Source organism: Pelobates fuscus, chromosome 8, assembly GCF_036172605.1.
Source record: "Pelobates fuscus isolate aPelFus1 chromosome 8, aPelFus1.pri, whole genome shotgun sequence".
NCBI classification, from domain to species: Eukaryota; Metazoa; Chordata; class Amphibia; order Anura; family Pelobatidae; genus Pelobates; species Pelobates fuscus.
In genome coordinates, this window is record NC_086324.1 from 38502454 (window position 1) to 38518251 (window position 15798).

At 39.6% G+C, this 15798-nt stretch overlaps 1 protein-coding gene across 2 annotated transcripts in view; it reads left to right on the forward strand.

The window, feature by feature from the left end:
* The window catches only part of CERS6 (ceramide synthase 6), a 178724-nt gene that overhangs the window by 117824 nt on the left and 45102 nt on the right, over positions 1–15798 (forward strand). For both annotated transcript variants that reach the window (XM_063428628.1, XM_063428629.1), the window contains exons 5-6: positions 1938–1988; positions 14845–14937. In XM_063428628.1, the coding sequence (XP_063284698.1) occupies positions 1938–1988; positions 14845–14937 (144 nt within the window). The remainder of the gene's footprint in view (positions 1–1937; positions 1989–14844; positions 14938–15798) is intronic.

Here is a 15798-nt window from a genome sequence, read left to right on the forward strand (position 1 = left end):
GAGAGCCTTATGGGCAAGACACAGACATGACATGGGCAGAGTTTAGGAATCTTAAGAGTCTATAAAAGTTTTTGTAATTTTTAAGTGTGTTCACATCTTGCCGTGTATTAAACATTTTTGAATATGACATAGCAGCAATCATTGTATCTGGAAACCTGCTGGGTTTGACCTGGAGACTCCTGGTCTGACGGCTAACTGTTGGGTTTCTGTGCAAAACATCCCTGCACCTCTTTTATTAGTTGCTCTCTTCATTGTACTCTTTTTGAATTTGAACATTCTCCAGTCAGATTTACAGAGCACTAAATATTGGTTTGTCCCCTTTTGCCCTCTTTAATCTACAAGTTCCACCCCGCGTAAGATTAGTTTCCAATGTGATTTGTACGTTTTACTGACAAGCTACTACAGTGGCTGTCTCTAACTTTAGCTGCTGTCTGCTGTTTCCCGACTAAATTTCTCACTATTATTAACTCTGAAGTACCAATTACTGTTATCGGCTGCGTTTAACAGCTAGTTTCCAAAGTGGTTTGAAAACAAGAGAAATCTCAATGTATCTTTCCTGGTAAAATATTTTATAAATAAATAATAATAAATAATACGTGGTGCTAAAGGTGTTTAAACCCCTTCTGTCACTTACCCGATTCCATCGCCGCTCCCTCGGCAACAGCTAGTTTCCAATGGTTTCCAAGCTTTTCAATAAAGTCTATGACTTTCTCTCAAACTTTAAAATCTGACTCTACCTGTATTCTGTAGACAGAGTCAATTGGCGTCTCTATTAGAGCAAATTTTAATAAAGTCACATTAAAAAAGTAGGGTCACAAAAGTTACAGTGAATAACTTCACCCCATGAGTAGCAGGGTGTTGCGTTCTAATTGATCCTATGCCCATAATCTGGCCAATAGATTAGGGCCCTAGCTCATTGGTCTCTATACAACCCCAATGATCATCCTATCAGTGGAAGAACTAATCTAGATAGGGCCCTGGTGCAAGAGTGCCCCCCCCCCCCCCCCCCTTATCACAAGAGTCACCAAAAAGTAGATCCCCATCTTTCGTACAAGTCCCACAATGCTTTGCCATCTGGGGATCTTTCATTTGCCTAACCTTGCACTGAGTATTGTTTATGTGTTGGAATATAAGCATGTTTTTGTGTGGAATATGTGTGTGTGAATGTTGGTGTTTAAATGCAAGAATGCATTTGTGTTGTGTTAATTTTTGAATGCATGTGTGTGTTTATACATAATGCGGTTGCGTGTTTGAATGTAGCTTTACGTTTGAATACAGGGGTGTATTTTTGTAGTGTTGTGTAGTGTTGGTGTATGAATGCTGAGATTTATGTACAAATACACATACACTGCCACACATACTGATACACATACACACAGTAACAAACACAGATTCACACACACGCACACACTGACACGTACAGATACACTGACACACATACAGGTATGCAGACTCACAGATGCACACGTTGACACACATGCAGATACACAGACACACTCACTGACACACATGCAAATACACAGACAGACACACAGATACAAATACTGACACACAGCTACAAACACTGAAACACATGCAGCCAGATACACAGATACTGTGCCCCTGAAGACACAATGCCTATTGGGTGGCCCTCAGCCTGCGGGCCCCAGTGCAGTTCCACCTTCCGCCCCCTCCCACCCCCCCACCCTGCAATGACACGTTGTTGTAACAGTTTAATATTGCTGTTTGCAATCTTCTGTAATAATATCAGATATATGTCAGTGGTTTACAAGTGTTTTGTATCCAAGAATAACGCATAGTTAACTAAAGTGTAGGAAAAGAACCTGCTCATTTCCAGATTATTTATTTATTTGATGGTAAATATAAATAATAAAACAGTTATCTGTTCACAGATGTCATTAAAGCATTAAATTGTTATTGCTTTTGTTTGTTTCTAGACGCCATGGCTTTGGAACACAAGGCAGTGCTGGTACAACTATCCATATCAGGTAATTAGTGCAATATACATGTCTTTCCTTTCACAGATACATAAACACAGATTTTCTTCAATTGTATCTATAAATAAAAAAAAATAGAAGACTTGTATAGATGGAGCTGCTATGACAATGTCACCATAATGTCATAAATGTTGAATTGTACATAAAAGTCATAAATACAATTAATGACACAAAAGAGACAATTTAATTGTGAATGCATTATTGGTGTAATGTGTGAATATCTGTGCATTAACATGATAAAAGATCTATACTTTTATTAACATATATATTTTTTTGTTTGTGTGTGTTTATATCATTGCAAATTGCTTGAATCCTTATCCTACCAATCGGATATAATTCAAATCTTCCTAAGCCTTGCCTAATATATCTGAGCCTGTGACAGTGGTTCTCCTACAAGCACTGAAGAGTCTGTGCCAGCAGCCTCCTCGTCAGAAGAGGAAGGAGAAAGTAATATAAAAACATCTTAGGAAGAAGTTTTGGAACTGGGCATACTACTGTGAGGCAATACAATACTCTGTGTAGTGCATATACCCAGATGGCATGTATATTCAAAAGTTCTTTAATAGAAGATATGGCACAAGAAAAAGCTATGCTTTCTAAGAAATTTCCTGCAGCAGTAAAAAACGGTAAATAAATAAACTGCTGACATCGGTGGGGGAGGAGCGGAGGCAGAGCCTGAACCAGTGCCGAGGGAGCGGCGATGGAATCGGGTAAGTGACAGAAGGGGTTTAAACACCTTTAGCACCACGTATTATTTATTATTATTTATTTATAAAATATTTTGCCAGGAAAGATACATTGAGATTTCTCGTGTTTTCAAGTATGTCCTGGATCCACAAAACAGTGCATTGAACCATTAGGATACAATAAAATACAAAAACAATATTAATACACAAAAAAAAACTAATTTTAACATAGAACAGGTAGGAAATATATAATCAACCATGACAGGTGCATTCTGTTTTGGGGTATGTAGAGAGGGATCTCTTAATGGACTGTAGGCTTGGGGAAGATTTAAAAGTGTGCGGGAGGTTGTTCCATAATTGTGGTACTCTGTAGGAAAAGGAGGATTGTGCTGCTTTCTTTTTGTATTGAGGTAGACTAAATAAAGTGCTGGTACTGGATCGGAGGTTATAGGAGGTGGGAACAGCCAAAGAGAGCATTCTGCTCAGGTAGGGTGGGAGCTACCCAGAAAAGTTCTTAAACACAAGGCTGGAAAGATGAAGGATGCGTCTGGATTCCAGCGACAGCCAGTCTAGTTCTTTTAGCATGTCACAATGGTGGGTCCTGTAATTACATTGTAGCACAAATCGGCAGAACGAGTTATACAATGTGTTGAGTTTATTAAGATGAGTCTGCGGTGCAAGTGCATATACTACATCCCCTTAATCAATGATTGGCATCAGCATTTGCTGTACAATCTTTTCCTTTACTGAAGGGCTTAGGCAGGATTTGTTTCTGTACAGGGCACCTCGTTTTGGATAAAGTTTAGATGCAAGTTTTTCTATGTGGAGGCCAAAAGATAGATTGGGGTCTAACAACATACCCAAGTATTTGAAAGAGTGGACTGCGGTCAGTGTGCAATTTAATTTTTTTTTTTTTTATGGATAAATGGGAATTTTGTAATTTGTGTAATTTAGGTACTGTTCCAAAGTTCATTGTGACAGTTTTGTCAGTGTTTAGGAAGAGTTTGTTTTTTGTGATCCACTTTTCTACCTCTGTAAACTAGTCTTGGATCACAGCCTCAAGCTGTGGTAGATCGGATTTGCTTGCATAGATTTCTGTGTCGTCTGCGTACATGTGTACATTTGAGGATTTGCAGACATTAGGCAGATCATTTATAAATAATGTGAATAGAAGTACGAGAATGGAATCTTAGGGAACACCAGACGTGAGTGGGAGAGGGAGGGAGTCGCATTCAGAAATGGACACATATTGTGATCGATCCGATACATATGATCGAAACCAGGTTAGCGGACTATCACCAATAGTTGAGTTTTTTAGTTTGTGCAGTAGAATGTCGTGGTCTACCATGTCAAAGGCCCTTGCAAAATCAAGGAAAATATTTCCAGTTAGGTCACTAAGTAGATTATTATTATTATTATTATTATTATGATATTTATCAAGCGCCATCAAATTCTGCAGCGCTTTACAATGGGTGGACGAACAGACATGTGGTTGTAACCAGACAGGTTGGACACACAGGAACAGAGAGGTTGAGGGCCCTGCTCAATGAGCTTACATGCTAGAGGGAGTGGGGTAAAAAGACACAAAAAGGTAAGGATAGTATTAGACTAGTGACAGTTGCAGAAGAGGAATCAGTCAGGAGCTAGGACTATGTCAGAAAGGGAATGCACAGGGGAGCTAGGTGGGCGGTAGATTCCTGCAATAATGATTGATTTACTGCACAGGATCTCAAGTGTGCCAGAAAGGAAATCAAAGGTGGTAGGAGAGCTAAAGTTTTGTAAGGGGGTGAACTTTATGGTATTGTCAACATAAACTACAATGCCTCCTCCTCTTTCTGCTCAGTCCATTCTATGGCATGAATACCCATGTCTTGCAATGGCAGAGTTTGGTATTTTGCGGTTTGCCATGATTCAGAAAGCACAATGATTTTTGGTAGCAAGCTGCAGATATTACAGTGCACAAAGGAGAGGCTTTTTTTTTTAGCTGGAAGGCTAGGAATTGAATCTGTTGGGGGACCAGGGTTAGACTCGACATCATTTGCAAAGGGCAAGTGACATGATTAATAGAAATGTGGGCATAATTGTATTTTGGTAGTATTGCAATTGTAGGGTTTTATACTTTTGTGGGGTGGGGGTTGGAGGGCTTGATTTCAACACTCTCCACCAGCACTCAGCAGATAAATTACAGAAACAAAGCAGGCCATGATGTATAAGAATTTGGTTCTCAGTTTGTGGTGAGTGGTGCTTAAGAGGGTAGTGGTAGTAACATGACATAAGTGTGAAGAGGTTAACAAGGAATATTAACATGGTCAGATTTGGAGCCATGTACAGGAGGGGAGGAGATGAAAAGAAAATTAAATAGGTTACAAATAATGCATATATGGTGAGGAAGTAGTACTTACACTACACATATGGCTAGGTACAGAGCACAAACATAAATGCAGCAAGCACAACCGATAATGAGAATGTTGATTGAAGCACTGTCTACTGTTTTCCTCCTTGTGTCCTCCTTGGTAAACTCCCTTGGCATACTCCTAGGATTGAGGGCACTTATTGGAAGTTGGTACTTGATGGATAGTGGCACACAGATGGAATGTGGCCTGTGCTCCCTTTGGTCGTGGGATCCCATTCTGCCTTGAGATAGTCAATTGGCTTAATTGCCTTCAATGAAGTTTGACACATGAGATGGGAGGGATTGGACAACTAGCAGACTGCACTAATTAATCAAGTTTGTCAGATTAAAGGGAATAATACATAGAATGATAACACATTGTAAGGTTACCTAATATATGAGGTGCAGGGATGAGACAGGCAGTGTTGCAGGGGTTAACTGGGATGGGGCCAGGAGAGATGAAGGCACTATAAGGAGCTATAGTGGCAGGGAAACAGCTTTGTTTTCTCACTAATCATTATGTTAACATGACCATTGATTAACCACATTAATTAAAGGACCACTCTAGTGCCAGGAAAACATACTTGTTTTCCTGGCACTAGAGTGCCCTGAGGGTGCCCCCACCCTCAGGGACCCCCTCCCGCCCGGCTCTGGAAAGGGGAAAGGGGTTAAATCTTACCTTTTTCCAGCGCTGGGCGGAGAGATCTCCTCCTGCTCTCCTCCTCCGATCCTCCTCTTCTCCTCCCCGTCGGCTGAATGCGCACGCGCGGCAAGAGCTGCGCGCGCATTCAGCCAGTCACATAGGAAAGCATTCATAATGCTTTCCTATGGACGCTGGCGTGCTCTCACTGTGAAAATCACAGTGAGAATCACGCAAGCGCCTCTAGCGGCTGTCAATGAGACAGCCACTAGAGGACATAAGGGGAAGGCTTAACCCATTCATAAACATAGCAGTTTCTCTGAAACTGCTATGTTTATGAAAAAATGGGTTAACCCTAGAAGGACCTGGCACCCAGACCACCTCATTAAGCTGAAGTGGTCTGGGTGCCTAGAGTGGTCCTTTAATTAAGTTTCACAACAGGGAAAGTCCATCATGATTCTGTTAGTTCTGTCTGAAACTGTAAACCAATCTTTTAAACAGGCCATGCATTTCAACAATAATGGCCTTAAAAAGAAAAAGCACAAAACAAAACCGCCCTTTAACCAGATTTTAGGAAGCTTTAGGCAAAAACACGACAGACACTTTTTAAATGACTTTATTTTGTACGGCGTTTTAATATAGCTCTTTCATCCCAGATGCCTGAGCTATCTGGATGTTACAGTAGGTGTCTTTTGGTTGATTTATTGTGGGTTTATGTGTACATATTCTTCTGTTTCTTCAAGTACCTCCACGGTTCCCAATGGAGAGTTATGAGCTGCATTTTCTTATGCCCTGTGATATGTACTGCTGATAGAGCTGATAAAGTGTTATTGTCTCCAGAGAGCCTTGTTTTTATTGTTGTAATATACATGGCAGCCGGTACATCATAGATGCTGATAAACCATCTGCTATGATGCTTGGCCACTTTACCTGGAGATCTAACTTGAACTGAGGTACTGCCCTTAGCCTGACCTTGAACGCAGACTTACTCTGTTTAAATTTCCCCAAGTTCAGATATGATGATATCCCAAATTCCACTATTACATCCTTGTCCTATATTCATCCCTGTCATGTCTTTATGTGGCCCTGTAAATCTTTTAGTCCCTGTCCTGTCTCTCTGAGCCATTGAATTCCAGTTTCTCTGATCTGTTTTATAATGTCTTCATCTCTTGTAATGTACCTGTTCCTTTCCCATAACCATTGCTTCCCTGGTACCATCTCTCTGTCCATTCCTTATTGAAATTTAGCAGAGTTGTATTAGCACAAAAGCAGCATGTAGAAGTCACGGCACGGCACGGCACACATGTAGATCTCACCGGCAAAAATGTCTGCTTAGCAAGAGAAAGACAGGAAGTGAGGCAAGACAAGATCATAACACCTCCTCAGGGCCAGTGCAAGGATTTGTGGGTACACAGGCTAAGATGATTTTGGCGCCCCCCTATCCCGTAACTACCCAAAAGCATCTTCACCTGTGTGCCCCTTAACCCACCTTTTGTTTCTTATCCCCTTTTTTAAATGTCTTACCCCCTTTAGTGTATCCTATCCCCTATGTTTCCCCATTGTGTGTCTTACACCTCCCTTGTGTATCTCTTACAACCCCCCTTTGTGTGTCTTACTCCCCCATTCCCTTTGGGTGTCTTCTTCTCTCCCAGCCCGTTTGTGTCTTTTACTCTCACCAGCTCCCTTGTGTGTATCTCTTTCACCACCAGCCCGTCTATCTCTCCCCAGCCCCTCTGTGTCACGTTTTCCTCTTCCCCAGCCCCTCTGTGTCTCTTTCATCCCTAGCCCCTTTTTTATTTCCACACCCAAGCTGTTCTGTGTGGTGCTTTCATCCCCAGCCCTTCTGTGATCTTTCTCAACCCCAGGCCCATCTGTGTGTCTTTCTCCCCCCTTATGTCCCTCTGTGTGTCTTTCTCCCCACTCAGGCCCACTGTGTTCCTCTATACTCTCCTCCATGTCCATTAGTGTTCCTATCTCCCCATTACCTGTCTCGTAGTGCCACCCCATTACCCTTAATGTTCCTCTCCCTTCTCTTTTAGTAGTTGCCCGCTACCCCAGTGTTCCTTTTCCCTTTAATCCCCTGTACCCTGGTGCCCCCCTTAATGTTCCTCTCCCCCCAGTGTTCCTCTCCACTCCCTCTTTTTTAGTGTTCTTTCTCCCCCATAGTGTTCCCCCACCCTCCCCATAGTGTTCTTTCCCCCCCTCCCCTGTTCCATAGTGTTCTTTCTACCATCCCATAGTGTTCTATCCCCGGCCCATAGTGTTCTTCCACCCCCCTTCCCCATCCCATAGTGTTCCTTACCACCCCCTCACCTGTCCTTAACACCCCCCTCCCCTGTCCCATAGTGTTCATTACCATCCCCCTCCCCCTGTCCCCTAGTGTTCCTTACCCCCCTCCCCTGTTCCATAGTGTTCTTTCTCCCCCTTCCCCTGTACTATAGTGTTCTTTCCCCCCCTCCCCTGTCCTATAGTCTTCTCCCCCCCCCTCCCCTAGGGCTCAATCAGTGACATGACCAGTCTCTGGGTAGACCCACTTATTAGGTGCATTGCCAGTGATGTGACTCACATCACTGGCAATGCCCACCTCAGTGCCCGCCCCTCCACCCTCCCTGCAATTATGATTGCATACTTCCCAATCTTGGTAGGCAAGTTGCACCCTTTGCTGTAGTAGGTATGAGCCAACCCTTCACAAATTTCAGGTCTGGTAGAGAGCTGTCTAACTGTGCAAATTGTGTGTTGGCTTGTCTGACAATTGTCTGTGGGATAATTAAAGGCTGCTCTATTCTTGTTCATGCAGTTGTCGAAGCAGTAAAAAACTTGTTCCACAATTCAAAAGTAATGTATGCTGAGACTCGAGACAAATATAAATATAGAGCACATAAAGCCAGTCTGCTATTTTATTTTAATTTTATTTTTTTAATGTAACCCTTTGTCAGCACAATATAGTGAGATAGTTTTCTAAAGAAGTCATGTTCACGCTTTGTCCCTAGATGTCCTTTTTCCACTACATGATATATACCGTCTGCATCGGAATAGCTAAACGTATTCAGCTGTGATAGCATTTGCAGAAGGGTACAAATAACGAGTTAAGTGCTTTGTGTGATCATTGGCAGAAAAAAATAACGTTTATGAAAGAGTTTCCATGACAAACTAGGGCCAGGACAAAATAATAATATATTTTAATAATTCAAACGCTCTGAGCTTCATATTTTCTTCAATTTCATTATTGCAAATATCAAGCATGGCTGGATTTATCTAAGAGATGATCACAGCAATATATTTTGTTTGTATTTACATTTTTATGTTGTTTTATGTTTTATGTCAACTGCATATTGAGGCATTACGGATGATGATCTATTTTATCTATTGAGCTTTATGCAAAATCTACTCAGGCATATATATATATATATATATATAGTTATTAGTAGTAGTGTTTCTGCCACAAGGCTGAGCAAGATTTTGCAGCTATTATTTAACCCCTTCCCTACTAACATATATAAAGTGCATTGAAAACCTAAATTAAATGATCTTTCTTCTCTATAATCCCTCTATTCCTCTGGCAGAGAAACATATTTTAATGCTAGTTCTTCTCCAAGTTCCTCTGCCTGAGTTAGGTAGAACTCTGGACTGACAGTATTCAGCAATGTATTTTTAAATATAGATGCCTGGTTTTGACCAGATAATTTACTTACAGTATATGGGGACTATGACATAATGATTGCATTCTGATGGCATTTTCGAAATTTCCATTCTTAACATACCAGCAGACGTCTTAAAGGGACACTATAGTCACCCAGACCACTTCAGCTCAATGAAGTGGTCTAGGTGCCAGGTCCCTCAGGTTTTAACCCTGCAGATGCAAACATAGCAGTTTCAGAGAAACTGCTATGTTTACATTTGGGGTTAATCCAGCCTCTAGTTGCTGTCTTCCGGACAGCCACTAGAGGCACATCTGCGACGCTGAAGGCACATTTCGCCTCCATCGCACAGAGTGTCCATAGGAATGCATTGAGAAATGCTTTCCTATGGACACTTTGAATGCGCGCACGTCACTTGCCACGCATGCGCATTCGGCTCCGCTGACATTGGCACGGGAGGAGAGGTCACCAGCGCCGAGGGAGCCGGCGCTGGAATAAGGTAAGTAACTGAAGGGGTTTTAACCCCTTCAGCGCCACAGGAGGGGGACCCTGAGGGTGGGGGCACCCTCAGGGCACTATAGTGTCAGGAAAACCGCTTTGTTTTCCTGACACTATAGTGATCCTTTAATAATCAGCTGAGTCTTTTTTATTTCCATTTTATTTCAATTTTGTACTGGCTGCTTATTCTAAAATTATTTGTTCGTCTCAACATTAAAACATTTTAATATGATGGAAGCATAGCACAATAAAGCATACTGTCTGATTTATAATACTATAAAATACTCCTACCATCACAGTATTTCTGCATGAAGAATTGGAGAATAAATTAACATTTCAAATTCTGTTACTTTAGATAATTTAATCTTTCAGGTATACTTGGACAGCAGGATGTACACACAATGTCTATTTTGTATTACATTTACATTCTGTGTTTTCAGGAATATGTAATACAATTTTTATGAAGCCAGTTAAGTATTTAAAAACATAGATACATAGAATGTGACGGCAGATAAGAACCATTCGGCCCATTTAGTCTGCCCAATACTTTCATTAGTCTCTGGTCTTATCTTATAGTTAGGATATCCTTATGCCTAGCCCATGCATGCTCATGTGACATATAAATTTACCACAATCCTCTTAATCACCAGACAATCACCCCTCCCCCCTCTCCAATTCCCACGCACAGTTACCAGAAGTGTGTGCTTGATTATGTAAGTCTTAAAGTGCAGGCTATTTGTATTTCATAGTATGTGCACATCCACACTACACTTTATGCAGCTGAGCGGCATGGGAGTGAGAGTCCTGCGCTGTCAACATATATATATAAATATATATATTTTTATATGTAGCCTCTCTCGTTGGGTCTGCTGTTGGAGATAGGAAGTTGAGTTAACACTCCAAGCAACATAACTACTATAGTACCTTCATACTCTCCACCCACCATAGTAAGGAGTCAAACTGTTTTAGAATGGTTTGACTTCTTAACTAGTGTCCGCTGGGGGGCTACTCTCTGCCTCCACTGTTGCCCAGTGAGAGCTGAAAGTTCTCTTTACTGAGCTAAGCCTCTCGGTTTATGGTTGCTCTTCAATTATATGAAATGTCACAGTGGTCATTTGCCAAAAGTAAGGAAAGATTTTTCTAAGAAAAGATAATAATTAAATACATAATCAAGATACTATGTTCCTCTATATATTTTAACATGTAAGCATAAACTAATAATAAAAAAGCTCCATAGAGTTACAAGAATTAAAGGGACGATATAGTCACCAAAACAACTTTAGCTTAATGAAACAGTTTTGTTGTATAGATCACGCCTCTGCAGTCTCACTGCTCAGTTCTCTGCCATTTAGGAGTTAGATCCCTTTGTTTATACAGCCCTATACACACCTTTCTGCATGTGACGTACACAGTCTTCCTAAACACTTCCTGTAAAGAGTCATCTAATGTTTACACTTCCTTTATGGCAAATGTTGTTAAATTTAGAATGTCTTATCTCATGCTCTGTTAATAGATTACTAGATCCTGCAGGGATCTCCTGTGTATGATTAAAGTTAAATTTACCGTAAGTTTTTTCTGATTAAAAATGAAACCATTTTGTTTTCATGCAGACTTTGCTAATCACAGCAAGAGGAGTTATGGATAGGGCTGCATAAACAGAAACAGTAGTGACGTAACCCCTAAATGGCAGAGAATTGAACAGTAAAACTTCAGAGGCATGATCTAAACACCAAAACGGCTTCATTAAACTAAAGTTGTTTTGATGACTATTGTGTCCCTTTAAGAGTACTGACACTTGCCTATTGCAAGTTGAATTTGAATTGAAAAATGAGGCTTATTACTTTGCTAACAGACTGTTGCTCTAAAGCACTCACAGAGGATAAACAGCAAAACCATTCAGTCATGAGATAGGTAGAGGGGGAGTGAATGCCATTAATACAGAGATACATAAACAACTGTGACATCCTGTATATGATTCATTCCTTATTTACAATACTACATTGGCTCCATAACACCATGCGAGCACGGACCACAGAAGTCACTCTTTCTATTTGTTAGGCACAAACTTTATTCTGAAACAATAAGGACGGTTAAACTCTGGCATTATTGTATTTAATTAAAGTCAAAGTGATTTAAAAAAAGAGACATTTCTTCATTATAAATTTTGCCTTATTTTGCAGATATTCCCATTTTCAAGCCCAAGAAATGTAAAGTGTAACCGAAAATGTATCTGTAGAAAAAAGTGATGTAAAGATAGATATATGTGTGGCGTCACTGAAAAAATAGTCTATATTATATTCAAAAATGCCGGTATGGAAGCAATAGGTGCAATACATTAAATATAGAGGTTTGCTGTCCTGATGAAAGCTCCCAAGTGGAGCTGAAACGTCGACCTGTGGAGTAAAGAATCATTTATTTTTTACAAATCCTGGGAGTGCTGATTATTTTGGTTCTATATATATATATTTAATAATATATAACAGATCTAATAAATGTAAAATTTAAATTTAATAAAATTAGACATAAATGTGTCCCTATAATAATCTCCCCTCTCCCCCCAACTGAGTACAAAGTCGATTTTTAATCTTTCATTAATCAAAAAATGGTAATCTTCTATTCCTAAGGAATGCTGCAATATTACACTAGTCACACAGTTTTGGAGGAGTATTGAACAATTCCAGGACGTTTAACGTTTTCTGCAGAAAAGGGCTGCCCTATTCTTAATGAAATCTTTGATCATAATATATTATTATATTTTTGGCCAACTCTGTTTATGTACTATAAAATGTTAATTGAATTGAAGTTCCAGAAAAAAAGGGAGAAAGGCAAATTTGTGGAGAAAAAAAGAATGAATTTAGCATTTTATGTTCTTGTCCAGAAAGACAATATTATCTAATCGTAATTTCATTTAAATAGTGCTGATCTATGAATCACTTAGCATTACAAATAGGGTAATCTTATACATACAAGCATGCATTTTGACTCTGTGGTTAATAAAACAGCAAACAACATGAATTTATTTTAGAAAAGGTGACTTTCACTGTTAAATCCATTATTAATAAAACTGCCCACTTATTGGCAGAATTTCTACAGATAAAATTAAAGAATTCCGTTTTTTTTTGGCATTAGCAATTATATAGAACCACCATTTTCTGCAGTGATTTATAATTATGCAATGGAATATTGAACAGTAACTGACATACATAAGTAATATTGACAGACACAAGATATAAAGAAGGCCCTGGCAAATTGGCTTACTATCTAGCATACATGCATTGAATGACTTAAAAGGGACAATATAGTCACCAGAACAACTACAAGTTATTGTAGTTGTTTTGGTGTCTATACCATGTCCCTGCAGCCTTTTTGTTGTAAACACTGCCTTTTCAGAAAAGAGGCAGTTTTTACATTGCTCCCTAAGGACAACTCCTGTGGGCACTCCTCAGATGGCCACCGGGGGTGCTTCCTAGGTTAGTGCTGCACAGTGTGCAGCACTGACGTAGAGCATCTCCATGCTGAGCATGGAGACGCTGTACTTTCCCCATAGAGATGCATTGATTTAATGCATTTCTATGAGGAGATGATGATTGGCCAAGCATGTGTTTGGCCACGCCTCCTTGACAATCTCAGCCAACCAATGCTTTTCCTATAGGAAAGCACTAGATTGGCTGAGATCTTCATTTCTGATGATGTCAGCCAAATAGCCGGACTGGGGACGGGGCCAATTTCGGCAGACCCGCACAATGCTGGAAATAAGTTACGTTTTATTAACTTTTAAGGGGGCAAGGGGTGGCCAACCACCTAAATACATGTTTGTGTTCCTGACCTTATAGTATTACTTTAAGAAGTTGTTGCTGCCTATACAGAGGTTAATGGTAATGGTTAAATTCATTAATGTGCTTATTTCATTCTTCTACTCAAATACCATGTTTATATATCAATTCCTAACGTACCAGTGAGCGATGAATGTTCTGTGGACTATTTAATATTCTATTATTTAAGGTTGTGGACTTATACAGCCATTATATTCTTATTTGTGACTTTGTGAATACATACAACTGCATTGACTGAGGTTGCAATATACTGAAAAGCTAATTACTGAGTTTGGGATATTTACAGCTTGTAATCCCTGCTGTCTACTGATATAAGTGTGTTTCTAATCACCAATCATTATTTTTCCATTGTGAATTTATTAAAATAAAAATATTACAAATAATGTACTTTGCACAAATGATTCTAGGGTTTACTCATTAAACAACAAGTCGTAATGAAATGGCAAATACATTGCACATTTTATGGAAAAGCAACCAGCTGTGAAAAACATCTCCAGTTCCAAAACAACCATCCTGGAGATTCTTCTACTTGACTATGTTAGCCTCCATTATGCATGATAACTGAACAAACAGGCTTATTGTAAAGAACCATTTTCTCTGTTATACGTGAAATCTCCAAAACAACTTTAGCTCTTTGAAAGGGAGCATTAAATTCCACTCATGTAAAAATAGGGTTTTCTTACATTTGTCTCTCAATTCCTTGGCAGACACTGAATGCCAAGGAATTGAGGGGAAGGGAGAGCTTTAGCAGCATTCCACTCATAGCAACCATGGAACAGGCCAAGTGGTTGCTATACAGGCTAAGTGGTATAGGATCGGACTGGCATGACGTCACTCCATTCAGTGACAATGAAGCTAGAGTGTTGGCGTCACTGAGGAGGTTTGCCCTGCTTGGGGAAATGTCCTCAAGTGATTGTCAGAGGTGACAACGGTGGACCGGAGAGCAGGGGTGGTTTATCTTACTAAGGTGATCGTGAGGCCATAAGTGGCGACAGGTCTCCTTTAAATGGGTAACCTATTGCCTTTTTACAGTCCTGTTAATGCCCAGTTTCGCAGAGAGCTATTTGTACTGGCCCTGTATGGATTTATATCATTTGTGTATTATTTTGTGAGTACGCTTACTTAAATGTATATGTTGTTATTTGTTTTTTTTTTTCCAGCAACTAACAACAGACCTCCATTACTACTATATTGTTGACCTCTCATTCTACTGGTCGCTAATATTTTCCCAGTTCATGGACATCAAAAGAAAGGTAAAATGCAGCATATTTATTTTGAATTGCAGTAATATTCTCCAGACCCATTCTCTAGAAACAATGTATGTGATTCCCTACCCATATCCAGCTTGAAGGGCTTGCAAGGATGTGCTAAACAGTCATTATAGGAGAACTGTCATTTAGGTTTACTAACCTCGTTTTAAGTTTGCTTAATATTACCACTATGTTTAACAAATATATATTTGTGAGGTGAGGTCTGAAAAATAAAATTAAATGTATAAATCCACATCCCTGTATTTACCTGTAACCTGGAAAATATATTAGATCCATGTCAATTATTGTTATCGTTATCTGACATTGAACATTGTATGTGGAGGAGGAGAAGCTGAAACAATGGGGTTCTTTTATCTATGTTACTTGTTTTAAAAATTGATGCAAAGTTCTAAAAGTGAAATAATTACCAGTGGATTAGGCGTCCGGATTCCATTGGTTTGTATGGTGATTGCCACAAACACCACCACTACCAGACAGGCATGTGATTTACTTCAGTGAGGCAATTTATAAATGGGGTGCCTTAGGTTACCCTAACAATTCAGATTTTATTCAGATTATAAAAACTCACCAAACCCAATTTAGCAAAAATATATTTGAAATGCAGAGAGGAACATTTATTATGAACAAAAATAAAACAATCACGGTGCATACAAAAAAAATACATGTTACAATTAAATATATATATATATATATATATATATATATATATAAAAATCTATATACACAAACAAACGGATACAAATAACAAGTGGCAATTTAAGAGAAAACCCTAAATACTCACTGTACTAGGGAAATGCCAGTATTTCTGTCCGAGGGAGCTTTTGATTAGAAAAATGGAAATCC